Genomic DNA, 26,522 nt, shown 5'->3' with positions numbered 1-26,522 from the left:
GGTCAAACCTCATTTTCTGAAGAGCTTGGAGACAACAGAACTTCCTGTGCATCAAAAAACTCTGAAAGAGAGTCAGTGATGGAGAGCCTGCTTTCGTTGGAAAGTTGATGGACCAGAGTTCGATTGTCATCTCTGGAGTTTTCCTATTTGAAACACAAAACCAAAAATGCATATATTTAGAAACAGTCTCAAGAGAAGCAAAATAAACAACTGATTTTGCTGCACAATACACACGGTCACAGGCCCAGGCAAACAAGCGGCTCAAAACAGAGGGCAGGTTCAAAGTTGAGGAGAAGCAAACCTCACACAAAACACGGTGAAAAGCCTAGGTCTCCCCCAAATGGGCACCTTGTTTACAGGCACTATCACAGCTCAGGCACACACAACAAACCTCAAAGCAAAAAAAAGACTGTGCAGGTCAGTTTTTATTCCACTTAAGACGGGAAAAATTCCAACACTCTCTGAATCATATCCTCTTATTCTCTACCACTGCAGGATGTTTCTTTTCATCCTAAAATTTCCTCTGAATTGTACTCAATGCATGTCCTTGCATGGCTGGTTCAGAGCAACACAGCTTTCTTCTGCCTCAATTCTCTCGCAGAGGCCAGTGTGCTGCTCATGAGGCGTCCCTTGACAAATAAACAGAGTGTTTCGGTCCAGAAGTGCCCCTGGTGGTAGATCATTCATTATTCATGGATGAATGAGATAAATTCTCTTTGTCTGTCTCTCTCCAACCACACTGGCTGCAAGGGAAGGAAGTCCCCAATCCCCTTCCCACCCTCTCTGCAAACAACACAATAGAATATAGGGATTTTCTCCTCTTGCTGGCCCTCCATCCCTTGAGTCACTGAGTCTGGACTTTTCCTCTGGAAAGGACCTAAATACTTTGGGAATATGTTTTGTATGCTATTTGCAAGTGAAAATTCAATTTAACTCAAGAAATTGAGCAACTGCATTGTGCCTGTCATGGCGGGATACGATGATGAATAAGACAAGGTTTTTGGCCCGAGTAAGTGGTGTAGAGGACGCATCCAACACACATGAGCCCAAGACTATGGAACAGAAAGCGCTACAGAAGCGGACAGGAAGGAGAGGTTGATTCTATTAGGGGCGCTTTGGTTGGGGAGGGCTTCACAGAAGAGGTGATGCCTAACTAGACCTTGAGGAATGAGAACATACTGAGGACGACATGATTTGATTCCTTTGAATCAGAGAAGACTGTCACCTGAACTTCCTGACAGTTCATATTTCTCACGGGGCTGATAAAGGAGCTGCTTATATATCCTTAAGTATTTGATAAATGAGTCGCAGAATAATTTGGGAAACAAAAGTTAACGCATATTATGTCTTTCCCAGAAGTTTTATGAGTTCAGGACACACTCCTCAGCCTCATAAAATGGAGATGCTCTAACAGGAGGGCCCCAGCAGACGTTCATAATTAATAAAGGTCAAATGGTCTCTTTATGGAATGTTTACTTCAGGAACACATTGTATCCCTTTCTCTTCTAGACAAGGTATTCATTGAAAGATCCTACCCATTTTAATATCCCTACAGCCTTTTGAAAAGCAGGCTTCTTCTCCATGCTAACAAACAAGATCACTTAGGATCTATAAATAAGCATCACATCTGTCCCCTTTAAAGGAAAGGTCTCTCTCCTCAAAAGAGGAGACATGGTAATGAATAACTGAGCTCCCTTAATGTTCACTGAAACAACAGAACAGTCCTGTGTCTTTGCTGTGTCACTGCCACATAAGACTCTAATGATTTATTTACTTGTTCTCCTCATTAATTTATTAATAGTCACTCTGGCTCTTTCTGTATTTCTTCTTCCTAGGCTGATGGGTCAGGAGGATTTCTTGCCTGATCAACAGTGAAAATAGCACGCCTGGCCCCAGCCCTTTCTGCTGTTCCATTACTCCAGCAACTTCCTATTGATAGTCACCGAAAACTCAACAGGGCTGCAGGAGCCTCCAGCCCTCAGCCCAGTGTCCTGCACAGCCCAGGACCTCATGTATTAAAATATTAATCTAGTCAGTTCAATTTAATCATATCCCCTCAAGTCTGTAAGGTATAAGTGGTCGTTTATCTTTTTTTTACATTACAAAAAGATAGAGAAAAAGGAGGGAAGGGAACACGCATAATCCCATCACACTAAATCAACCACTATAGGCATTTTGATACATTTCTCTCCAATCCTTTTTATACATATAGCTTTGCTTTGTTTTGAAATAGTTGTCATCTATCTATCTAATTTTATAAATTTCCTCCAAACAACATTGCACCATAACTTCAGTGACATGGACATATATACACATAAATACACATATTTACCAAATGTAAAATAGATAGCTAGTAGGAAGCAGCCACATAGGACAGGGAGATCAGCTTTGTGACCACCTAGAGGGGTGGGATAGGGAGGGTGGGAGGGAGATGCAAGAGGGAAGAGATATGGGGATATATGTATATGTATAGCTGATTCACTTTGTTATAAAGCAGAAACTAACACACCATTGCAAAGCAGTTATACTCCAGTAAAGATGTTTAAAAAAATAAAATTAAATTAACACTTGTTCTGAGGATAAAGGTAGTACGTGCTCAAAATAGAAAATACAGAAAGATGTAAATAACATAAATATCACTTAAAATCCATCACCCAGATGTGGCCCCTATTAACCTGTCAGTGTATTTTTTGTATTAAAATATTTGTATATAGATTTTTTTTTAGTTTGAAAAACTGGGATCACACTGTACATAGTCTTTATTTAGTCTGCCACGTTCACTTAACATTATATTGTGAACTTCTCCCTAGGCTGCTAAAATTTCTCTGAGACAATGAACTTTACTTGATAGATTTACTATATATGTGTGTCACAGAGTAACCATGTCATTTATTGGAAATTAAGGGTGTTTCCAAATTTGTAAAGATGGTGAACACGTTTGCAAATGTGTCTTTGCTCGTATGTCATTATTTCTTATAATCAGTTCTCAGAAGTAATTATTAAAAATGTTTAAGGCAGGGCTTCCCTGGTGGCGCAGTGGTTGAGAGTCCGCCTGCCGATGCAGGGGACACGGGTTCGTGCCCCGGTCTGGGAAGATCCCACATGCCGCGGAGCGGCTGCACCCGTGAGCCATGGCCGCTGAGCCTGCGCGTCCTAAGCCTGTGCTCTGCAACGGGAGAGGCCACAACAGTGAGAGGCCCTCGTACCCCCCCAAAAAAAAAAAAAAAAAAATCCAAATCTAGTCAACATTTCTTTTGTAATTTTTTCTATTGCTTCCACATTTAGGAAGTCCTCCCTACTCTAGCCATTTGTTAAACATTTAAATCAATATTTTTCAGTTTGAATTTCATTCATTAGTGATTCATTTTAGTGTGCAATGGAAAGATTTATTTATTATTATTTTTTTTTTTTAATTTTTTGGCTGCGTTGGGTCTTTGTTGCTGCCCATGGGCTTTCTCTAGTTGCAGCGAGCGGGGTCTACTCTTCGTTGAGGTGCGTGGGCCTCTCATTGCGGTGGCTTCTGTTGCTGTGGAGCACGGGCTCTAGGCACGCAGGCTTCAGTAGTCGTGGCACGCAGGCTCAGTAGTTGTGGCTCACAGGCTCTAGAGCGCAGGCTCAGTAGTTGTGGAGCACGGGCTTAGTTGCTTCGTAGCATGTGGGATCTTCCCGGATCTGGGCTTTAGTTTCCTTGTCTCTAAAATGAAACCACCGTCACCTACCTCATAGAGCTGTGGTTAGGATTTTGTGAGACAATGCATTTAAGTGCACATGGAATATAGCAAACGAGCAATTAAAAGAATCAAAACTCTTGTTTTTAGAGTTTTCTTTCAAGTTCTTGCTTGTTTGGTCTCTTAAATGGACTTTAGATTTAGTAGGATATTATCCCGAAAGTCACTTGGCCTTTCATTTGGAGTCTAAAATAACATAAAATAATCTAAGCTCTCATAACCTCATAATAGTAAATGTTCAGATTCAGAAATTTAAAATAGAAGGACTTGATAGGATATGAGAGTAACTTTTGATAGGAGGGGAGATTTTAGAATCCAGGTAGATTTTAGAACACCAAAGATGGGTAATTTGTGCAGCTAAAAGGTAACAGAAGGGAAGCAAAGAAAGTAAGAGGGCCTAAAAACAGAGCACCCTGGGCTGACCCCAGTGTGGGAACTGTCATTCCCACAGTGTTTGAGAAGCCTGTGAGCTACCCAAGGAAAGGACATTGGAGTCGAGATTTCAGGCTCTGGGGCGGCCATTTCCACTCACTCTCTTATTTCCTGAGGGCAACAATGACTTTTCCCATACTGGGAAAGTCAGCCTTTCCTTTTCACACTCTGTGAAAAGCAGGATAAAACACGGAAAACAGAAAATCACTGAAAGAGGAACTAGATCAGTGAGACAAGCAAATCATCAATTCAAGACACTAGCAGGCTGTTTTGGAAGCTGTGAGCTTGAGGGATGTTATCACTCCTCTTCAAAGACAATGTACAGCATTTAAGCCTTCAGGTGCATTACTTGTGAGATCAATTTAAAAACATGCATTTTAAAAGACCTGTGATTTTGGTTTCCTTTCCCAAATGCAAATAGCCCCAAGGGTACGTACGCATTGACTATAAATTTACAGAACCATAAATGAAGGGTCAACTTGCCATTTATCTAATTAATGGCTTGTTAAATAAACTAACGTAATTAGGTGATAATTTCAAAGGTAAGTGCTGCCTGGAAGCGGGCACCAAACCCCACAGAACGCCATTGCGTTTGGCAGCAAGCCACCCTGAGTGACGGCTGGCCTCAGTGACTGAGCCCTGATACAGCAAACCTGTATCACCAGATTCAGAGACAGCCCTCCTGGTAAGCATGTTTCTTTGCCCAGGCCTGAAATGAAGGCCCCTTTAGGTAATGTTTAGGTGCTCAGTCTTGCAGGGGATTCAGTTTGGGTCTGGGCTAAAGGATAGATATATATGTACAACTGATTCACTCTGCTGTACACCTGAAACTAACACAACATTGTAAATCAACTCTAATAAAAATTAAAAAAATAAATAAGGTGATTGAAAAGATCTCTTGGGGGCAGGGAAGATGCAGAATTTCATGGTCAACCACTGACATGTATCTCAGAAGTAATAAGAGGCCCTCCAGCCCTGCGGAGAGAGGGTACCACCCTCATCAGAAGAGGGTCCCATCAGCTCAGGACACAGCCTGTGCTTCACATGAAGGTGGATGCCTGGGCCTTTCAGTCTGATTGATTCCAGCATCTAATCTTCCCGTCGCCCGACACAACAACTTTCCAAGGAGTAAAGGAATTGTGTCAGGCTTTTGTTTTCTTTGAGGACAGAAAAAGGAGGACGACAAATTAAGATTAAACACTAGAAACTCCTTTAAAAAATCTACAATGCCCACCTCTTGTACCTGACCTTCCTTTTTTTTTTTTTTTAATGCACTCAGTCTAGTACATTTGTTAATGAAAAATTTAGCACAATTGAGGCAGGCATACAAACGTAAGAGATTGCTAAAAACAATTTTGACCTTCATTACCCTTTTCTACTGATTTTTTCAAGTAATCCACTTGTATTTTTCTGAACTTCCTCATTTTAAACACAGTCAAAGAATATTTTGGATAAACATCCCAAGTCTTGAGAACAGACATTTTTAACATACTATGAACTGACCAAGACACTCAACTGTAATAATTCTCCCCCTCTGAGGGTAATCACAGGAAAGGGAGAAGGAAACAGCCACATAGAAATAGGACAGTGGTTCTCAGAGAGGGAGCAAAAGAAGCTGGCTGGGAACTGGGATGCTATAGGTTGGAGAAAGTGAGGGTTTTTTCAGAAGTAACAGGAGAAAACATTTGTCTCTGCACAGTCCCCACTCCAGTAATACCAAGAGAAAAGGGTGATCCTTAGGAGGAAAATGGGGTAAAGAAGTACAAAGGGAGGAAGAGTTCCGGGGGAAAAAGCAGTTTAGAAATGCAGCTAGCAGCATACTTTCAAGGAAGCCTTGGAATCCTCAGCTGCCCGTGGTGAGGGAAGCACAACTCCCAGGGGCAGCAGGGAGGCCTGCGGGGACAAGGCGCGGCGACATTACCCACCTCTGCCAGACGATCACCCGACTTGGCAGCAACTGGGCGGTCGAGGAGCAGAGACTCAGCATGGATTCTGCATAAGCGTTCTTTAAGATCTGTGTTTTGTGCTAGGGCCTGGAACACGTTAAAAATAGTGGGGCTCCGTTAATAAATGGATGTTTCAGAAAAGCACAGCAGCGGGCCCAGTGTGGCGGAGCCCTCGGGGGCACTTCCTCGACTATTTTTCTTGAATGTTATCCAACAGGATACCCCTGAGATGCCTGGCAGATACAAGATATTAAACACTGGAAACGGAGGCCCTCCTCGAATCTCATTTCCAGGGATGGAAGTAGGGTTAGTAAGGCTTTCCTTTCGGTGGAGAAGGAAATCACAAACACCTACAGCTTTTATTACTCGAGGTTTCTCGGCCCCTCCTCCTTCCGAGCTGCCTTTAGACTCTGACTACCTCCCTCTAAAGATCCCAAGCTTCTCTCTCTCATCTTCAGTAAAAATGCTGCTCTTACCCCTTACGATTGGACATATTTTAATGTTATTTAATTATCACACTAGTTGAATTGGATCTTAGGAAGTGTGCTGAGAAGATTTTGTGGAGGATTAATTTTACTGTTTTACAATATAGGTATTCATTGCTTTATATTCATTCTTCATGACTAAGATAGTTTATTAAAAAAAAAAAAAAAAAAGAGCTTACTTACCTGGGTAAGGGCTAAGGACCAGGGCCCTGGGAAGGGGGCTGTGAGATGTGAGCTCATGTCAGCCCACCCAGATCTCTTACTTCTCCCTGGACAGGTGTGATTCCCTAGCCCATCCTCCCAACTAGGAGAGTAAAGGAAGGTGTTTCTTTCATGCTGGTATCCCCTGTGACCAACTGTTCTCCAGATGATCTGTTTTTAGAAAGGGACAACTTCATCTGATTCACCCACACACACTCCCACAGTCAGCTCCCCAGGTGCTTGTACACAGATCCATCCTGTCTGTCTGTCTTCCTGACTCTCTTCTGAGAAGCTCAGAGCCTTTCCCATCCATCAGGGCCCACAGGGTCTAGCTGCTGAGAGCATAGAATGATGTCTATATTTACCCACTGCCTGGATCTCAAACAAGAATTTTGGCTTTATTTTTTAGTACTCACAGATGGAAAGGGTTATCGGGAAATTCTCAAGGGTCATTTAGGAAACACTGAGTAAATGTTTCTTAAATCACACAACTACATCTAATAACCTCTACCGGGCATTCACTTTGGCCAATATGTTGCTGGTGTCTTAGTGTAAGTGGCTAGAATCTATACCACTGGCTAGAATCTCCATATGGTCTGAAAAATGTGCTATTTTAGTAGCTTCTCTTTCCTTTGTAAGCCACAGGCAGAAGAAAGAAAAACACAAAGATTGCACATACAGCACAAACATATTCATTCTGATAGCCCTGAGATAACTCTAAAATTCTTATTTTTAAAAAACAAGTCTTGAATTTAATCAGGAATCCAAGACAAAAAGGAAAGGATCATTCTGTTTTATCTTAAGTTTCCAAAATCCTTACCATGGGTGAGGGAGAACTCCTTAGAGAAGGTAGTGACTCTGGACTAGGATATCATGGCCAGGTGGGTCTCATGGCCTCTACCAGACCAGCAGATTAACAAAATGAGGCCAGACCTCCACAGGAGGAGGGCAGGGGACAGGAAGACGACAGTGAAAAGGACTTTGGGGAGCCCATCAGAGGTACCTTCTAAGTGCACTAAAGGCCACCCTACTGGGAACAATAAGAAATGCTTTTACCACTAAAAAATAAACTTAAAAAAAGAAAAAGAAAAAAACCACCCTGCTTCCCTCAAACCAAAGCAGCACCCAGTGTGTGGCTGGCTGTCCACTACAATCCAAAAGGGGCGTTTCTATCTCTGGGTCTACAACATTAAGACTCTAAACATGGAGTAAATCTATGTTATTTTTTATTTCGTTCAAAGATAACCTACTGGAAATATTCAACTGAGCGAATATTCCTTAAGTATCTTACAATGACAGTACGTACCACTGGTAATGTATTTACCATTAACGTTACACCAAAAGCATTGCTTTACTTTTCTCAGTAATATGATGAGTAGAAAACATGGGTGGGTATTTTCTAGTTCTCTCACTATCCTAAAATTCATCTCCCCTACCTGACCCTACATAGAAAGTTCAGTATTGCTTCAGATGGTAATTTCACATGTGTGCACGCACTCTCCCCCTTTTCACAATAAGTGTTCCACATACAAGCAAAGAGTAGGAGCAAATAAGTATGTTCTTTTAAAAGTTCTCCAGATTTTTTATAGATACAGAGATAATAGCCAGACATTGTCAGCTATTCAAAACAGAGTTCTAGGATACTGCACTTCAATGGAGTCCAGCTCTTCTGAGGAATAAACTGGAATCGATGAAAAAAAAGGAGAGAGAGTGAATGACAGGACGGCTTACTGAAAAACATCTGGGGCTTGGCAGTGATTTTTTCTGTTGTTATGAAGGCACAATGATTGCCTGACACTCCTTATGACATCTCTTTGTGCCCATGGGGGGAGCAGGTGGGAGCTGAACGTTTGTACTATCAAATCAAATCACTTTTTTGTCTTTGAAAGAGATGTGGTATAAACAGGTAGATAGGATCAATGCTGGGCAGCAGAGAAGAGTGTGAATTCAAAATTTCACTCTGTTGCCTGTACCTGTCAATACGGAAAGTCAATCTAAGCCTGTGAAGTCTTAGGTATGGAAATCTGCAGACTGTCAGACTTTGTAAGCATTAACAAACAAATGTCAAGACAACCATATAACGAGAGCTTCCCTAGTGGCACAGTGGGTAAGAATCCACCTGCCAATGCAGGGGAGATGGGTTCAAGCCCTGGTCGGGGAAGATCCCACATGCCGCAGAGCAACTAAGCCCTGTGCCACAACTGCTGAGCCTGTGCTCTAGAGCCCGCAAGCCACAATTACTGAAGCCCGTGCGCCTATAGCTCGTGCTCCGCAACAAGAGAAGCCACCGCAATGGGAAGCCCACGCACCGCAACGAAGAGTAGCCCCCGCTCGCCGCAACTGGAGAGAAGCCCGCGCAGCAACAAAGACCCAACGCAGCCAAAAATAAATAAATTTAAAACAAAAACATATAACAAAAGCTTTACAGAAACAGAAAACTCAAGATAAATAGGAGGAAACCAAACAGAGTATCTAATGCTCAGTGAAATACTAGCTACTAAGATTTCGAGTAGGCTCAGCTTTGGTGTTGAGAACAAGCAGATCTGATGAAAGGTTAGAATGTAATTTGGATAATGTGTTTGGTTTTCTCATGAATTTTCAACACAACCTTGGAAATCATGAATTTTCAACATAACCATGGCAATGGAAAATATAAAATGTTCATGAGCCTGGACACACTGTCAGGCATTTCCATGACACAGACGTGTAACTTACAGATGACAGGGCGTGCTTCAGACCAAGGACCTGGGCAGAGGGGGAGACAGAGACATCCTGCTCCATCAGCTGCTTCAGTTTCTCTCTCTCCGTTGATATGGTGTTAAAAGCTGACCTTAAAGTGAAGTAGACTATAAAGATATAATCATTATAAAAAGGAATAAAAGAGTCATAATTAAAAACAAGATATAGAGAGATGTATTTCTTATAAAAGAACTTAGAAAAGTAACAGCCATGAATATTTTGCGTCCAGCAAATGTGCACCTAATTGACTTTAAAAAATACATCTGAAATGTAATACCAAGAGTGAACCCTAATGTAAACCATGGACTCAGGGTGATAATGATGTTTCAATGTAGGTTTATTGATGGTTAACAAATGGACCACTCTGGTGGGATGCTGATAGCGGGGGAGGTTATGTATATATGTATGGGGGAGTGGGTATGGGAACACTCTACTTCTTGTTCAATTTGCTATGAACCTAAAACTACTCTAAAGAATAAGATCTATTAAAAATTTGAAAATCACACATTATTTGTCAATTCCGAAGTCCCTATCCACTATAAAATTCCATGATTTTATGAGCTGTCACCATTTTGACACTTGAAAGGACTATACTTCTCAATTATCAACATTTAGTTTTGTTTGTATCTCCAAAGACTGGAAATGTTTGAAAACAGAACTTATTGGTTGTCAGAAGGAAAATGGTAACGATGCAGAGGAGAAACTAGACAGCACCTTAACTAGGTGTCCAAAATTAATCACTAGTGAGAGTCAGATGGACTTCGTGTACCTTGGGACTTTGTGTGATACCCTGAAAAAGACACACTATTGTTTTTGTTGTACACAAGCCAGAGATAGGCCATCTGAATCTGCTCAGGAGGAAACATCAGACAACCCCAAAATCAGGACCATCCTATTTTTTCAAATTGGCCTGTATTCTTCAAAAGTGTCAATTTCATCAGAGAGAAAGACAGACTCAGGAACTGCTCCTAATTATAGGAGACTAAAGAGGCATGATAACTAAATGCACTCTATGACCACAGACTAGAGCCTGTACTGAAGGGGAAAAGAGCTATTAAGGGATGTTATTTGGATATTGACAACATTTGAATATGGAAGGCAGAATAGGTAAAAGTACTGTTTCAATGCTAAAATTCCTGGATTTCATAACTAAACTGTGGTTAAGTAACGGAATACCCCTATTCTTAGGAAATATACATATAGCATAAAGGCATAAAAAAAGACATGATGTTTGATTCCTATTTTCACATGGATGAGAAAAAATAAATGCACACACATCTGCATATGTGTATGTGTGTGTATATATATATATATATATGTGTCTCTGTGTGTGTGTGTAGAAAGAGATAAATGCAGCACAATATTAAAAATGGTGAATTTGGATAAAAGACATATGAGAGTTCTTTGTATTATTCTTGCAACTTGTCTATAAGTTTAAAATTATTTCCAAAAAGGTGTTACCTACCCTCTTCCTTGTTAGTCCTTCCAGCTGCCTGACCCAGAATTCCCCACCTCTCAACGTGGCATTCCACAATTGGTTCACTTTAGTGAGCGTTCAGGTACAATGAGAGCTCAGTGTTATTAGGCACTCAGATGCCTGAACTGAAGTTTTAAAAACCGTTATTAGGTACAGCAAAAAGTTCACCAAGTTTTGATCACATAATGTACAAGTTACCTCCTAGGGAAAAGGCAATTGTCATCCGAATTGATCATGGAAATCACGTGTGAATATTTCCAATCTCCTTTATTCTATTTTGTTTTAGAAAGGCAGGAAGAAGGAAGAGGCTGAGACATACTTCTACTCCAATGGCCTGCCATAAGACTGAACTGCCTGGTGCTGCACTTTTTGAGGTACTGTTATTCCAGAGTGGCCGATTCAGTATCACAGAAACTAAATATGCATGACTGAATTACTCCCTTCATTCCACAGCCACGCAGACAACTGAACCTCTCTCGATAGGCTGTCCCTAAATTGTCTGAGGTTGTGGTGTTAAGCCACAGACTTAGAGCATCTTCACAAAATCACAGGACAAATAAGCAATTTGTTTAAATGCACACACAAATTATGGTCCTTCTGTTGACAGAAGACAGGGGTCAAGGGTCAATAGGTACTGAATTTTCTAATAGTGTCTATGGAACATGCTTAGCTCTTTGATTTAAACAATTCAGTTGAGCACAATAACAGGCAGCACAACAGAGCCACCAATAGTGTGAGTTCCCACATCAGCCCTGGGTTCTTCCCAGCTCCATCACTTACTCACTGCAGGACTTCGGACAGGTATATTATGCACCTGGACCCCAGTTTCCTCACTTGTAAATAGGGATAATAATAGCATTTACTTCATAAGATCATTATGGGGATTAAATCAGATAATGTAGGTAAAGCACTTAACCCAATGCATCGCATATAATAATAAATGCTACTGCAATAATAATAGTGGTGGTGATGAAAGAAACATATGAGGCTGAAAGTGGTGATGGCTGCAGTCTTTTGAAATATGGGCAGCAGTTTTAGGATACTTGAGTCTCTTGCTGGAACATCATTTTATAAATAAATGCACAGGGTAGAAGTTCTATGAATGAGAGATTGACCAGAATCTACGGAGCAGTAGAAGCAGTGGAAGCTCTCACCCAGAAAGCAACAAGCCCTGCAGTTAACTCACTCACTGCATCTTAGGTCCTTTTAGATAGGCACCCCTACCCCTTGCAACTCCACAGGATACCCATGCCCATCTGAGTGGGTCCCTGGGGGAACAGCTCGTCACTGTCATTTTTTGGTAAGTTTACTTAGTATCTTACTACAATTCTTTTCTTAATTGAGGTATAACTGACATACAACATTATACTGGTTTCAGGTATACAACATAATGATTCAATACTTGTATACATTTGGAAGTGAACACCACAATAAGTATAGTTAACATCTGCCACTTGACACAGTTACAAAAAAATTTTTTTCATTGTCATGTTTATTGCTCTAAATTAAACAGACATGGCACTCAGCTGGCTGCCACTTTACCAAATCAATTCCCTTGGCTTTCAGATGGCCTGCAGTAAAACAAGGCATTCAACCAAACTAGAAGATTACTATTACTATTACTATTTGTAAATGAAGATTTCTCTCACTGCAAAGATTTTCCACAGGTTGCAGGAGATGTATCCCTAAAACCTCACTTTTTTCCCTTCCAAGGCAGAATGTGAATATCCACTTCTATCTGGAGTACCCTGACCCCAGTCCTATACTAGTCCTTGCTTTCCCATCCTAAATCTGCTCATCAAATATGGTAATTTTTGCTTGTATTACTAATAGAACACTCTCTCACAAAATCTCCTTGTAACAAGAAGCAGCAGCATGATTTCTGTTCAGTGGAAAACAATTAATCATAGAAGATAATTACAGAATTTGAGAGGCCAAAGAGTCAGGACAACTACTTTAAGACATTTAACAAATGAGGCAGCTGAGGCCCAGAGAAGTTAATCAATGAGGTGAAAGTCCCACAGCTAGTCATAACAGAGGTGGCCTAGTTGAAGGCAAGTTTTCTGACTTAGCTTGTATAGAGGGTTAGCTCCAAAAAGGCTTATTATTTACAATGTTTGCTGACATATGTTTCCAGGAACTTTAGTTCCAGAGCGATAATAGCTGACAGCAGTTTGGGGAAGAGGGAGGAGATTTTCCCTAACAACGTTGAAAATTTGAAAATCATTAAGTTAAACAAAGCTAACAGGCTTCTCTGCTGCAGGACTTCTCTTGGGCCTTTAATATTTACTGCTTCTTGTGTAAATGCAAAGCAGACTGTAGTCAGCAGTGTTTTCCAAACATTTTAAATCGTGGAATTCTTCTGTTTTTTAAAGTGTTATATGGGCAAAGTATTCCAGGAAATACATTTTGGGATATGTAAAAGCTAATATATGTAAGGCAAATTACTTATGACTTTTAGACTTTAGTACAGTTTGTTCTCTGTTTGCTTATATATATGTCAACATAGACACAAAGCCAAACACATGAACCAATGAGAATTAGTTCAATGATACACCATAAAAATCAAATTTATAGTCTAATATATACAACAAAGACTTTTTAGGATGGGTGTATATTAGTTGCCTACCATTTGATCCAACTTCTATGAGACAGGGAGAATTCAGATGCATTTAACAAGCTGAAAAAAAGTAGGTAATATAAGACTATTTACAACAACAATGGAATTCTTGCCTTGAGCTCAGCTGCTCTGAAGTCATGGTCAACAGATTAGTGATGCAGTTAAGAAAGTACAGTAAAAACTGTCAGTAACAAAATCAGGCTTACAAAGGAAGAAAAGACAAGATGCTTCAAAAGTTTGAATGGAAGTGAGAAAGCAGGCAAGGTCACAGGACACAGGGAGAACCTGAGAACTGTCTTCATTTCATGAGGCCTCTGAATTACAGCCTCTGTAAAAGGGACTCTCCGAGATCTTTCAGTCTCTGCAATTATGCTCTAAAACCACAGGAATGAAACAAAGCTTGCTGGGCTCCCTGTGGAATTCACTGTTCGCAAGCCCGTGGGGCGTGGGCTATAGTTGAATAGGTGTTCCTGGACTTTTCTCGGAGCACAAACCTTGACCTAGTCTAGGTATGTGGCAGCCCTGCAGCCAGCTGGTTTTCACAAAGCCCAAAAGACAGAACAGCTGGCTGAGGCCCATTATAAACCTTGCACAATGTCAGGCCCTCTGCAGGAGGACAGGGTCAGGGGATCAACTCAATAGAGCAAACTCTGTCCTTCTGAGGAAGCAGCTTCTTCAAGGCAGGTAAAATCAGGATAGCTCCCTTCCGCAGGGAGGCACTATCTTCTCATTTTTAAAGAGACAGTGCATATTATTAAAAAGTAATGGCACTGTATAGGAATTTCCTCCCACAAAACCTAAAATGAAACAACCTAATTACAAGTGGTCCTTTAATACTAGAGAACCATACTGGGGTGTGTGAAGATCTTTAAAGGGGTGGGGCAGGTAATTCTTCCCATTTTACAGATAAGTTGTACTGCCAAACATGGACAAGGTTCTAATGGTCACTTGGACAAGAGTTTGAGGTAAGAATCTGTAAAGAGCATAAAATAGTTTCCTCATAACCAACGTGTTTTATTTTAAGTTTGTAGGGTAAGGGAAAAGAGCCAAAGGAATCAGTGATGTAAAGGAAGAAAAATACAGGGTGATGAGAGAAAAGCAAAATAGGAAACATCTTCTCTCCTCCCACTTCAAGTACTGCCCTCCCATTTAAAAAATTTTAACTCGGGCTTCCCTGGTGGCGCAGTGGTTGAGAGTCCGCCTGCTGATGCAGAGGACGTGAGTTCGTGCCCCGGTCCGGGAAGATCCCACATGCCGCGGAGCGGCTGGGCCCGTGAGCCATGGCCGCTGAGCCTGCGTGTCCGGAGCCTGTGCTCCGCAACGGGAGAGGCCACAACAGTGAGGCCCGCGTACCACAAAAAAAAAAAAATTTTAACTCATCTTCTCCTTTAAAAAGTGATAAATCTATGATAATTTTTTTTAAAAAGCAGAATAAGTACTCCCAGTCTCCGTCACTAAAATGCTGGTATGTATCCTCTCAGACTTTTTTAATATGCCTATATATGCCAGATTTATATACTTTATTTTTTCCAAAAAAAAAAATGGGATCATACCTTATATTTTTTGCTCAATATGTTGTGTCAATCTTCCAATACCTATAAAAATAAAAATAACCCTGGCTACCCCATCTGTGAGGGCAGTGAGACACCAGGTGAGGAGCACAGACTCTGGGGTCAGGCAGGTTAGAATTCAAGTCTCAGGCTGGCTACTTTCTACCATGGGACCCTCACGAAGTTCTTTGGCTTCTCTAAGCCTCAGGTTTCTTACATGTGCACAGATAAGAGGTTACAGTCATACACACTCTGCGGGTTGCTGCTAGAATTCAATGAAATACTGCATGTTAAGTGCTTATTAGCAAATACCTGACATGACACTGTGTTCGACATAAGGTAGATATTATTATTGTAGCTGTTGAGTATTCTAGTATATGATTACATTGCATTTTAAAAATCCAATCCCTCTACTCTCAGGCATTTAGGTTATTTCTAATTTTTTTTTAAACTTTCTATTGTGAAATTTTTATAGACTCACAGGAAGTTACAAGAACAGTACAGAGAACCCCTGGGTGCCCTACATCCAGTTTCCCATGGTGGTAACATCTTACATAACTTTGGTACAACATCAAACCTGGGAAATTAACATTGGTATAACCTACAGCTCTTACTCAGATTTCACCGGTTTGACAGGCTCTCACTTGTGAATATGTGTACACGTATGATGGTCAATGCAATTTTATTGTATGTCTAGATTCGGGGACCCACCACTAGAATCAGGATATAGAGCTTTCCATCACTACCAGGATTCCTCTTACTACCCCTTCATAATCATACTTGCCCTCCTCCTTGTCCCTGACCCCTGGCAGCCACTAATCATTTCTCCATCTCTATGCTTGTATCACTACAAAAGTGTTAATAAGTACAATCATACACTATGACACCTTTTGAGATTGGCTATTTTAGGTCAACATGATGCCCTTGAGATCCCCTCCACTGTGGCGTGTATCCACAGTTCATTCCTTTTTACTGCTGAGTAGTGTTCCACCGCACGGATGTACCACCTTTTGTTTAACCATTCATCTGCTGAAGGACATTTGGGTTGTTCCAGTCTTTGGCTGATACAAATAAACCTGCTCTGAACAGTTGTGTATAGGATTTTGTGTGGACTTAAGTCTACATTTCTCTGGGATAAATGCCCAGGAATGTGAATGTTGAGTTGTATGGTAAGTACATGTTTGGTTTTATATAAAACTGCCAAACACTTGTCCAGAGTGGCTGTACTATCTTGCATTGCCACCAGCAATGGATGAGAGATCCAGTTTCTCTGGATCCTTACCAGCTGTCAGGTTTTTTTTCTAAATTTAGCTTTTCTATTAGGTGCATGGTAATGTCTCACCATGCTTTTGATTTGCATTTTCCTAATGATGGTGAAAATCTATTTCTAATTTCTGATATGATAAACACTGCTATGATGGATATCTTTGGATAATTTTAAAATTAATTCCTATGAATGAATTCTTCAAAGTGGAATTGCTGGATAGGCAGACTTTTTTAAAACTTGAAACATGATGTCACATGCCCTCCAGAGCAGTACCAATTTACACTCTCATCAGCAGCATATAAATTGCTCAGCCTTTAAAGTATACTTAAGGCTCTCACCTTCCCCCCTACAGAGTTAAAAAGAAACTTCTTGCCAATACACTCTGTACTACCAGGGAAATAAAATAAAAATTAGATTGCCTGAAATCCTAATAGAGCAGAAAACAAACCAACTAAGATTCCCCTCTCCAAGGACATCCCACATTCAGATGAACATTTAACATTTTCATCAAACACATTAGGAAGAAAGAAAACTCATTTACCTTTATGGGCAATATGACACAGATCTTCTTGCATTTTAGAAAACTCTGATGAGGTTTCAGAGCCATCGGAATAATTTTTGTCTTCTCCAAAATCTAGTGTTGACAAATTAGGATTGGAGGAATGCAGTCTTACTGGGCCAGAAAAAGTTTTGGGGACCTGAAGTGACACCAAAGGGAGATATTTCTTTTTAGATACGAATTGCTTAGAATATTTACTTGTTTCTAGGACTGGAAAGTACTAAGAACATTCTATAGAAAAGTCTTTCTATTGAGTGAGAACTTATAGGAAAACACTTGTCACAGAAACTTTCACTGGCTTCTTGCAAAATAAAAATGGGTGAGAAATCACATTTTCCTTTGGAGGTGATCACAGCATTAAAGCTACAGGTTGAAAATGACAGCTAAAGCAGCCAGGCTGTTTCTCGTTTAAATTCATTTCCTTCCTCCTGGCAATAATCACCCAGGATCTAGGTTGCTAATAGTTAATGGGGTAGATTTAAAAATGTTTTCTTTACTTGCACCTGGTGCTTCTTACGAAACAAACCTCCTTCTCACATGTTTATATACAAATCACTCTTTGCTTTCAAAGTATTTAAGTTCAACCCATAAAGTGCTTTGAACCAGAGTTATTAATATATAAGAGTATAACAGTTTCTGTAAGTTTCTGATTTATTTTGACCCTGACAATGCTGCAATTTAATATGCAATGGCTGAGCTGCAAATCGTGGCTTCTGGCTTAGCCGCGCATTGGGAAAAGTCAGCGGCTGCGTTATGCAGTGAACTTCTGATGGGGGATTGGAAGGTTGGAGACAAGAGGCAAGAGAAAGTCTGTACAGTGTCCTGCTCCCAGAGGCTCCAGCCAGTGGGCTCAGAGGGATGATGAATCCACTGAGTTGCAGCAGAAGAGGTGAGTCAGAGCACACGACCACAGCAGCCACAAATCAAGGCACACACCGAAGCAGGGAAGAGAGCAGGCAGGCTAAGCATTAAAGAAGGGGAAACCAAAACCCTTTACCCAATATTCATTACATGCTTATTCTAGTATTCAGAAAATCTTCCAGAAAATCTAAGTGACTGAATTCCTCTCTCTGCACAGGGTATTTGAGAGAATAACTACAGAATATTCACTTGTCTATTCTTCTCTTTGAGTCCAAGGAGTCCCCAGCATATGTCCATGAGGAAACCAGCCTGGGGAGGGAAGCAAGGGTTTACCTGCAGCGTTCCTTTAGCGTCTTTGCCAACAGCTCTGGACCGCCATCTCCTATGTGACCTTTTTTCCTTTTTGGGACTTTCAAAAGATCCACCCTTTGTTTCAAAACAGGAAAGAGAGCACAAACAGTAAGGTCTACCAAACCCATAGGGAAAGACACACACCAAAGAGACCACCTCCATCCCCTTGAATCTGGCTGAAGCAACCAACAAGACAACTTCCCTGTTAGTGAAAGGCTGGGAGGAGAGAGGAAAGCGGAAGAGTGCCAGAATGAAACAGAAGCGGGATCTGGCTAACCTGGATGACATTGATAGCCGGAGCCGAATATGTCCGATGCAGGACGTCCATACTTTGCAGAAGCTGGCTCATCTCCACCAGGCAGTCATGACAGTTTGCCAGTTCTGTGGGAGAAAAGCAAGAGGAGGAGTCAAACACCCTTATCTTGCATTCCAGCTTCCCTCTGCTAGTGCCAGCTACTTTTCTCATTTATCTCTATTTGCTTTTACATCTCATAAGGATAGGAAACTTCACTTCCCTTCTTACAGGAGAGACAGTAGACCACTGTGGTTAAGGGCATACCTCTGGAGGACCATGCTGCCGCAGTTTGAATGTACTTTACGAACTGTGAATCTTGGGCAAATAACATAACTTCCCTGTGTCTCAGTTTCCTCATCTGGAAACCGGGGGTAATTATATACCTATCTCACAGGATAGTTGAGTTAAAAATGAGTTGATAAATGCAGAGTACATTTAGAGTACCCAGCATATGGTAAGCACTAAATAAATCAGTCTTCATCATCATCATCATCATCATCATCATCATCATCATCATCACCATCACCATCATCATCACCAGCACCATCATTGTTACTTCTAATCTTTCAGGAACAGGCTGTCACTATCCGATTCTAAGGACCCAACACAAGTTAAATGAATGAAATTTAAATGAAGGGTGTATTGGTCTCTAAGGATAACGTTGTCAATCATGGACCTGCAAGAGGACCATGATGGTCCTCCACAGACTGACCTACGAGCATCCTCAGTCCAGTTCCTGGGTCACTAACTCAAAAGCTAGTCCTCAATGTGCTGTTCACTGGATGACGGTGGCTGTTTCTCCTGAGAAATCAAGGTCCAAAAGCCTAAAGACTGCTGCTCTCAAACTTTGGTATCATCAGAATCACCTGGAGAACTTGTTCAATCAGATTGCTGGGCTCCACCCCCCAGTTTCTGATTCAGTCTCTCTGAGTTGAAGCTGAGAATTCGTATTTCTGATAGGTTCCCAGGCCAGGCCAATGCTGCTGGTCCAGGGAAAACACTTCAGGGAGTACTGTCCCAAAATGTCACTCAGTGAAGCTCACATTTATTGGGAGGGCAACACTTATATGGCTCCAGGTGTGATAAGATCTGCATTCAACCGGCAAAAATGCAATTTTCAGGCATCTTTCTCTGATAGTGGTTCTCAATTGTGGCTACACTTTAAAAATCAACTGGTGAAATTTTTAAAATCACCTATGTCCAAGTCCCATCCCCAGGCAATTACATTAGAACACCCCCAATCCCACTGGTGACTTTTTTTTTTTTAGTTCCTTGAGTGATTCTTAGCTAATTAAGGTTGAGAACACAGAGCTTCCATACGGTAAGCGTTCTCAACCCTGGCTCCTTATCAGGATCACTTGAGGAACTGCAGGAAAACTAGTGATGCCAGGGCCCCATCCCACACTAATTTAAAAAGATTCTTTGGGACAGGGGCCTGGGCATGCGTATCCTGCATTTTAAAAGCTCTCTTGGCGATTCTAACGTGCAGCCAGGGTAGAGAACACCCGTTTGGTGGGGATCTCCATTTGGTTCACCCACTCGCCTCTGGAACAGTGATTTAAATTCTTGGATGTGCATCAGATGCATTTTTGGCGCTTAAAAAAATACAGTGAACTGTGCAGACCCCATCCCTGGATTCTGTGATTTAGTAGGCCATATGGAAATCAGGCATCAGTGCTTAAAGAACAGAAAAGGAAACCTGTCTCCATGCACACCCAGGGGAAGACATAAAACTCTAAAGGAAAGTGCTTTTTGTTGATCACGAGTGCAGACTTCATAAGCAAAATACGACAGGGAATGTAGACCAGTGAAGGGGGAGGATACAAATGCATCTGGGGTCTGAATACCAAACCAGTGTAATCTAAGAGCAGAGGTTTTGACAGAAAGAAACAGAGGTTTCGAGTCACTCTTACCTTTAGAGCATTTTTCCATGTCCTCTGAAGACTGTAACCATAATGGAACTCGAGTCTCACCACCACAAGAAAATGATAAATTGCTTCCGGTTTGAAACGAATTCTGCTTTGATATACCGCTATGCTGTTCCACAGATGACAAAAGCACATTATAAATGAAAACAGAGCTCGGTGGGAACACTTTAGGGTAAAGGATAATAAAGTGGGCTTGTAGCTAATGGAAGCCATCTGCCCATAATAAGGAAGAAGCTTCTAGCAAAGCACTCCCCTGGAGACCCTGACACCGCCAGCTATTAACCGCGTGGCCATACCATGCTACGGGCCCCTGATTTCTCTTCCTGTCAAATGATAACCACACTGAAATAATGACACAAATGTTGGGAAAGATTTTGCAATTCTGTATGACTATAAGTGCACCTCTTGTATGTTACAAGCAGAAAGCCAACTGAAGTCAAACTGGTCAAGAGAAAGCTAGAGCTTTCAGGGATATTAAATCCCTCCGTACATGCTGTTCTCCAGTTACACTCTCGGCATTAATAGATGCCCTTCTGGCCCTCGTTCTGACTGAGTGGACACACAGACTAATGAAATCCCAGCTCAAGCTTACCCTGCTCCTCCCCACAAACCCTTCATTCCTCAGACACGGCCCCCGAGATCAGACTCCCCCCACACACAAAGCCACCTTCCTTCAGATTCATTACCGGCAAATCATTACCTTCCTACTGGAAATGGTGTCCAAGACCTCAGAACCAGAGTCTGTGACAGCAGATCCTTGGAAAAAGTGATTAACTTCGTGTGGAAACATGGCGATTTCATTCTGACGATATATTCTGTGGTGGCGAAGTTTGGATACCCACTCATCAAAGACTTCCTCTGACTTCACCTAGATTATGTTGGGTTGAAAGGAGACGAGAATGTCAGTCACTCTAAGGAACAATTAGTCATCACACTGAGGTCACTCCTAGCACCTCTTCATGCTGTCACGTGTAGAAATGTGGAAATACCAGTTTACTGACTTCATTTACATTTATGTAGTCTATAGAACAAGCTGGAGAAGGAGATGGAGAGCAAAAATGGTCTTCATAAACTCTACATTTAGGCATTCTATGAAAGACTCCAACTGTTATGTTATTATTAGGAAATATTAAAGAACACATAAGCTGAAATTTACATTTATCCATCTCTTAAAGTGGTTCCAAATTCTCTTGTCCCAGTTTCTACTAACCATACTAAAAATATTAGCACCATTTTTTAAAAAAACTCTTTTATAATTCAGACTTTTCAGACCAATCTTCTCTGAACTGGAATGAATTAATAAATTCTTCCTAAAATATTTAATCTTGTTAATCTTCTCTGACAAAGAATATGGTGCTGAGGAATATATGTTAATGAATGTGAAGGTTACTTAAAAGAACATTTCTCCCACTCTTAGAAAACAAAAATCTGATAAAGTTTTATCAGTGATTTCCAGGATTTTTCAAACACACATAGACAAACTTTTAGCCATTCTCTCCAGGAGTGACTATCAAGGTATAGTTTCTATGAAGAGTAATGTTTGTATCTAGTAACTTTTATTATAAAGTATTTCAAATGTGCATAAAAGTACTAAAAAGAATATAATAAGCACCTATGCACCATAGATATTTCTTAATAGCCAATATTTGTGTGTGCATGATGGTGTATTAATGCTTTCAAAACGAAAAATGATAGATATCTATACACGAGAACACAGAGACTCATGAAGTGGCAATTTAAAAGACCTCAAAAGGATGTATGGTGGGTTAACTTCCAAGAAGAAAAATCCAGGTCAATTCAGTTAAAATCTTTACTAATGCTGCTACTGAGAGCAAGGATGTGGAAATAAACGTCAGCAACATCCTTCACGTAGGAAGTGTTTGGTCGGCGTTTATGTTTGCTATGTTGATTAGAAGTACACACAAGACTTAAAAACCCCTCCAGGTGCTATTGGATGTGTCGTTTACAAGTAGAAGCAACACAAACAGACTCACATCTATTTGTCTCCTTTAAATTATGTTCTTGAAATGTACTTCATTTCCCAGATGTTAACTGACTGCCCAGGACAGTCAAATATGTACTATTCCCCAAGCCTAAGCCCCTATGCCTGTGGCTGTAGGTAATTGCGTACAGCAGGGCTTCTCACCCTCGGCACATCGACAGGGTGGGCTGGAGACGTCTTTGCTGTGGGGGCAATCAAGCCCATGTATGTGCTAAGCATGTATTTGCCCAAGTACCACAACGTGCTATGGGGAGGACAGGGACACATTAAAATGGGGAGTTCATAATCTCATGCTTTTATTTTCCCAAAGCACAGCCCCCACTCCCAATATTCCAAGTAATTTGTCCAAGTAAGAAAAGACTCTTAACATTTTCTCAATTAATTTCTAACACTCGGGTACCACCTAATAGTTATATATAATACATAAACATATTGAGCTTACTGTGGGTCAGGCATTACGTCAAGTTTTCTACATGCAGCCCTACAAGACGAGCACTGGAACTCCCATTGTCGGGGTGGGAGGGTGGTGAGAAAACTGAGACTTTCAGAGATTAAATCATTTGTCAAAGGCTGAAAGCTAGTAAGTAACCAGGCAGTCAAGATCTGAACCAGATTTGTATCTCCAAAGCTCTTGCTTCATGCTTTTAACTATCTATACCACCTGCAGGAGAAGAGGCAGAAGAGGGTAGTTAAGCAGCTTTCAGAGATACTATTTGGAGACCCATCCTTTAGGGGAAAAATTTTTGACATCACTGTGGTATGAGAATTTTAATGGAATCCCTATAAATTTAGTCGAAGTTGTAAGATGGGGCTTCTCAGACTGAAGATCATATTTTATTTCAGGAAACATTTTTTTTTTTAAGAAGATGTTGGGGGTAGGAGTTTATTAATTAATTAATTAATTTTTGCTGTGTTGGGTCTTCATTTCTGTGAGAGGGCTTTCTCTAGTTGCGGTGAGCGGGGGCCACTCTTCATCGCGGTGCGCGGTCCTCTCACTATCGCGGCCTCTCTCGTTGCGGAGCACAGGCTCCAGACGCGCAGGCTCAGTAGTTGTTGCTCACGGGCCTAGTTGCTCCGTGGCATGTGGGATCCTCCCAGACCAGGGCTCGAACCCATGTCCCCTGCATTGGCAGGCAGATTCTCAACCACTGTGCCACCAGGGAAGCCCAAGGAAACATTTTAACCTATAGTAAATGGTTCTTCACTAAAGATGGTACTGCCTGGGGGTAGAGGGGGTTTGTATTTGGAAACATGAAGTTTTCTGTTTTTTGTTTTTTTGTTACTGATGTCACAATCACAAGGGAGGGGGGGATTTAGGGCATAAGAGACAATGAGGCTAAATGTTCAGCAGTGTAAGAGACAGTCCTACACAATGAAGAACTGTCCCATCCAGATATCAATAGATATATCCTTAGAAATACTTTCATAATGAAGATCTTCTACATGTTGGCTGGATGTTTTGAAATTCAAAAGGCATCACCAACAGTACTATAACTGACAGTCCTTTCACAACATAAAGGAACTCTGTGCAACAGGAGACAGCATCTGGGAAGCAGTGTCACCTTCAGATGATAAATGTGCTCCTCGGTGTCTAGATCTATGCACTTTGACGACTTCTTCACAGACATCACCGAGAGCCCGACATCAATGCAGCCATGCAGCTTCTCTCTCTCTATCTGCAGAGGCACAAAGGGGGCCCCTTGAGAACCACGGTGTTAAAAACCATCGGAACATCCTTAACACTCTTTCCCTCTACCCTCCCCTTCCACACCCACTAACAGTAAACATAATAACTACGCTTCTCCAGTACTTAGCGTGAACAAGCACGGAGCTTGGTGCTATACACACATCATCCTATTTAACCTGTGAGGGAGGAAACATCTCCCCTTTTACAGACGGGAGACTGAATTACAGAGGGTTAAGTAACAAGCAGTTTGCACATTGCAAAGTGAGGAAGCAAGGAGGTGAGGAAACTAAAAAGTTAGCCCCATGACTCCTATGACAGTGAATTCACCTGTTAACTTCACCGCCTCCTGCAGAAATAGTTTCCGGTGTCTAAATTCATTTGGAAGTGACTTAAAAAGAGGAGTAGGTTTGTTTTCTACATCTGTGACTCCATTTCTGTTTGGTAAATAGGTTCATTTGTACCATTTTTTAGATTCCACATATAAGCGATATCAGATGATAGTTGTCTTTGTCTGACTTACTTCACTCAATAAGACAATCTCTAGGTCCATCCATGTAGCTGCAAATCGCATTATTTCATTCTTTTTTATGGCTGAGTAATATGGTTACCAAAGGGGAAGGGGGGGATAAACTGGGAGCCTGGGATTGACATATACACACTACTATATAAAATAGATAACTAATAAGGACCTACTGTATAGCACAGGGAACTCTACTCAATACTCTGTAATGACCCGTATGGGAATGGAATCTAAAAAAGAATGGATATATGTATAACTGATTCACTTTGCTGTACAGCAGAAACTAACACAACATTATAAATCAACTATAATCCAATAAAAATTAATTTTAAAATTTCTTTAAAAGCTGAAGAAACCAAAAAAAAAATTTAAAAATAAAAATTAAAAGAGGAGTAAGGAAGCTAATACAGGCCACTGTGGGTCAGGCACTATGGCACGTTTCTGTATTCGCCCCAACAAGGTGAGCACCATGAGAGAGGCGAAGAGAGGAAGACGGGAGAAGTGCTGGGTGAGAGAGGGACCCCTACGAGGGCAGGACCAGTAGTCATTCCGAGTCCTCAAGGGCTGTCCGCCTGGTGTCCACACACAGGGGAACCTCCCGTCACCTTCACCAAGGGCCTTCTCCACTAAACCCCTCAGTCCCCATAACAGTGGGAGGGACACGCTCTCTGTTTTGTTCCTGTTAGCTCACTGTGAAGAGGTCTCCCCCACCCAGAGAACCCCACAGCACAACCCTAAGACCAGAACCCATGCCTGGATACCCAGTAGGGTGTTTACAGGGGCTCCTGCACCTCTACTTGGTGGGTGAACTGAGCCCACCCAGAACGCAGAGCAGGGACAGCGGGGAGCAGATACCTCTGTTCCCTGAGAGGGAACCACCACCCCTCCCTGATCTCCAGTTTAGGGAAATGCAGTTCTCTAATATGCACAATCTCATCCATGAGCTGACAACCACTGGCCCTTTAGAATTCTTCAGTAGCACACTGCATTAACAAGACGACTTACATCACTTTGGTTCTTGGCATATTTCAAGATTCCTTTGTCCAGATAGAAGAATCTCTGTGGGGAATAAAGCAGAATTCATTAAGACATTCCCAGGACTTCCCTGGTGGTGCAGTGGTTAAGAATCCGCCTGCCAGTGCAGGGGACACGGTTTTGATCCCTGGTCTGGGAAGATCCCACATGCCACAGAGCAACTAAGCCCGCGCGCCTAGGGCCCGTGCTCCGCAACAAGAGACGCCACCGCAATGAGAAGCCCGTGCACCGCAACAGAGTAGCCCTCGCTCGCCGCAACTAGAGAAAGCCCGCGCGAAGCAACGAAGCCCTAACGCAGCCAAAAAGAAAAAAAAAAAAAAAGACATTCCATTTAAACATCCTTCTCTTGGTCTCCATGCTCAACTTCAAATTAAATGTAAGTGCTTCAGAACCGGGTCCTGAGTGGGGAGTGTAGGTGCAAACGAAGGTGCGTCCCAGACCAGTTCTTACCTTGTGCCAGCCTTTCAAGGGCCATTTCCTTTTTTTCAGCAAAAATCCTTTCTGAATTGGTGGCTCCTGGGTGTAATTCATCTCTCCCCTCAGTCCTTCCACCACTTCCCAGCTGTCCTGTTCCAACAAAAGAGTTCAGGCTCAATGGCTATCTTTAAAAAAAATAGTAATGTTAAGAAGCACTCGATCCCATCAGTAAATCCATCCAAGATGATGAGACTGGCTGGGTGTGTTGGGGAGAAGAAACTCAAATTTAATTTATGTACAGTTCTTTGACTTTACAGATTTAATGCTATAATTTAGTGGCATCAAATTTTTTTTTGTTGTTGTTTTTGAAAAGCTCTCTCTCAGAAGGGAATGTCTCTGTCTTTTTTGGTGCTTGAACCTTG

General features: G+C 41.5%; 1 protein-coding gene across 4 annotated transcripts in view; it reads right to left on the bottom strand.

Annotated features, from left to right (window-relative positions):
* The window catches only part of OSBPL3 (oxysterol binding protein like 3), a 206,047-nt gene that overhangs the window by 44,173 nt on the left and 135,352 nt on the right, over positions 1 to 26,522 (bottom strand). For 3 of the 4 annotated variants that reach the window (XM_060304519.1, XM_060304517.1, XM_030857362.2), the window contains 11 exons: positions 26,134 to 26,250; positions 25,654 to 25,707; positions 24,004 to 24,117; positions 21,140 to 21,307; positions 20,425 to 20,548; positions 18,494 to 18,597; positions 18,199 to 18,291; positions 16,987 to 17,143; positions 9,508 to 9,638; positions 6,086 to 6,193; positions 9 to 143 (listed from right to left, as the gene is read on the bottom strand). In XM_060304519.1, coding sequence (XP_060160502.1) covers positions 9 to 143; positions 6,086 to 6,193; positions 9,508 to 9,638; positions 16,987 to 17,143; positions 18,199 to 18,291; positions 18,494 to 18,597; positions 20,425 to 20,548; positions 21,140 to 21,307; positions 24,004 to 24,117; positions 25,654 to 25,707; positions 26,134 to 26,250 — 1,305 coding nt within the window. The remainder of the gene's footprint in view (positions 1 to 8; positions 144 to 6,085; positions 6,194 to 9,507; positions 9,639 to 16,986; positions 17,144 to 18,198; positions 18,292 to 18,493; positions 18,598 to 20,424; positions 20,549 to 21,139; positions 21,308 to 24,003; positions 24,118 to 25,653; positions 25,708 to 26,133; positions 26,251 to 26,522) is intronic. The other variant, XM_030857364.2, reaches the window with a different exon arrangement.

Source organism: Globicephala melas, chromosome 9 (assembly GCF_963455315.2).
Source record: "Globicephala melas chromosome 9, mGloMel1.2, whole genome shotgun sequence".
Taxonomy (NCBI): domain Eukaryota; kingdom Metazoa; phylum Chordata; class Mammalia; order Artiodactyla; family Delphinidae; genus Globicephala; species Globicephala melas.
The sequence above is the reverse complement of the archived record's forward strand: the minus strand, read 5'-3'. Positions and strand labels throughout refer to the sequence as shown.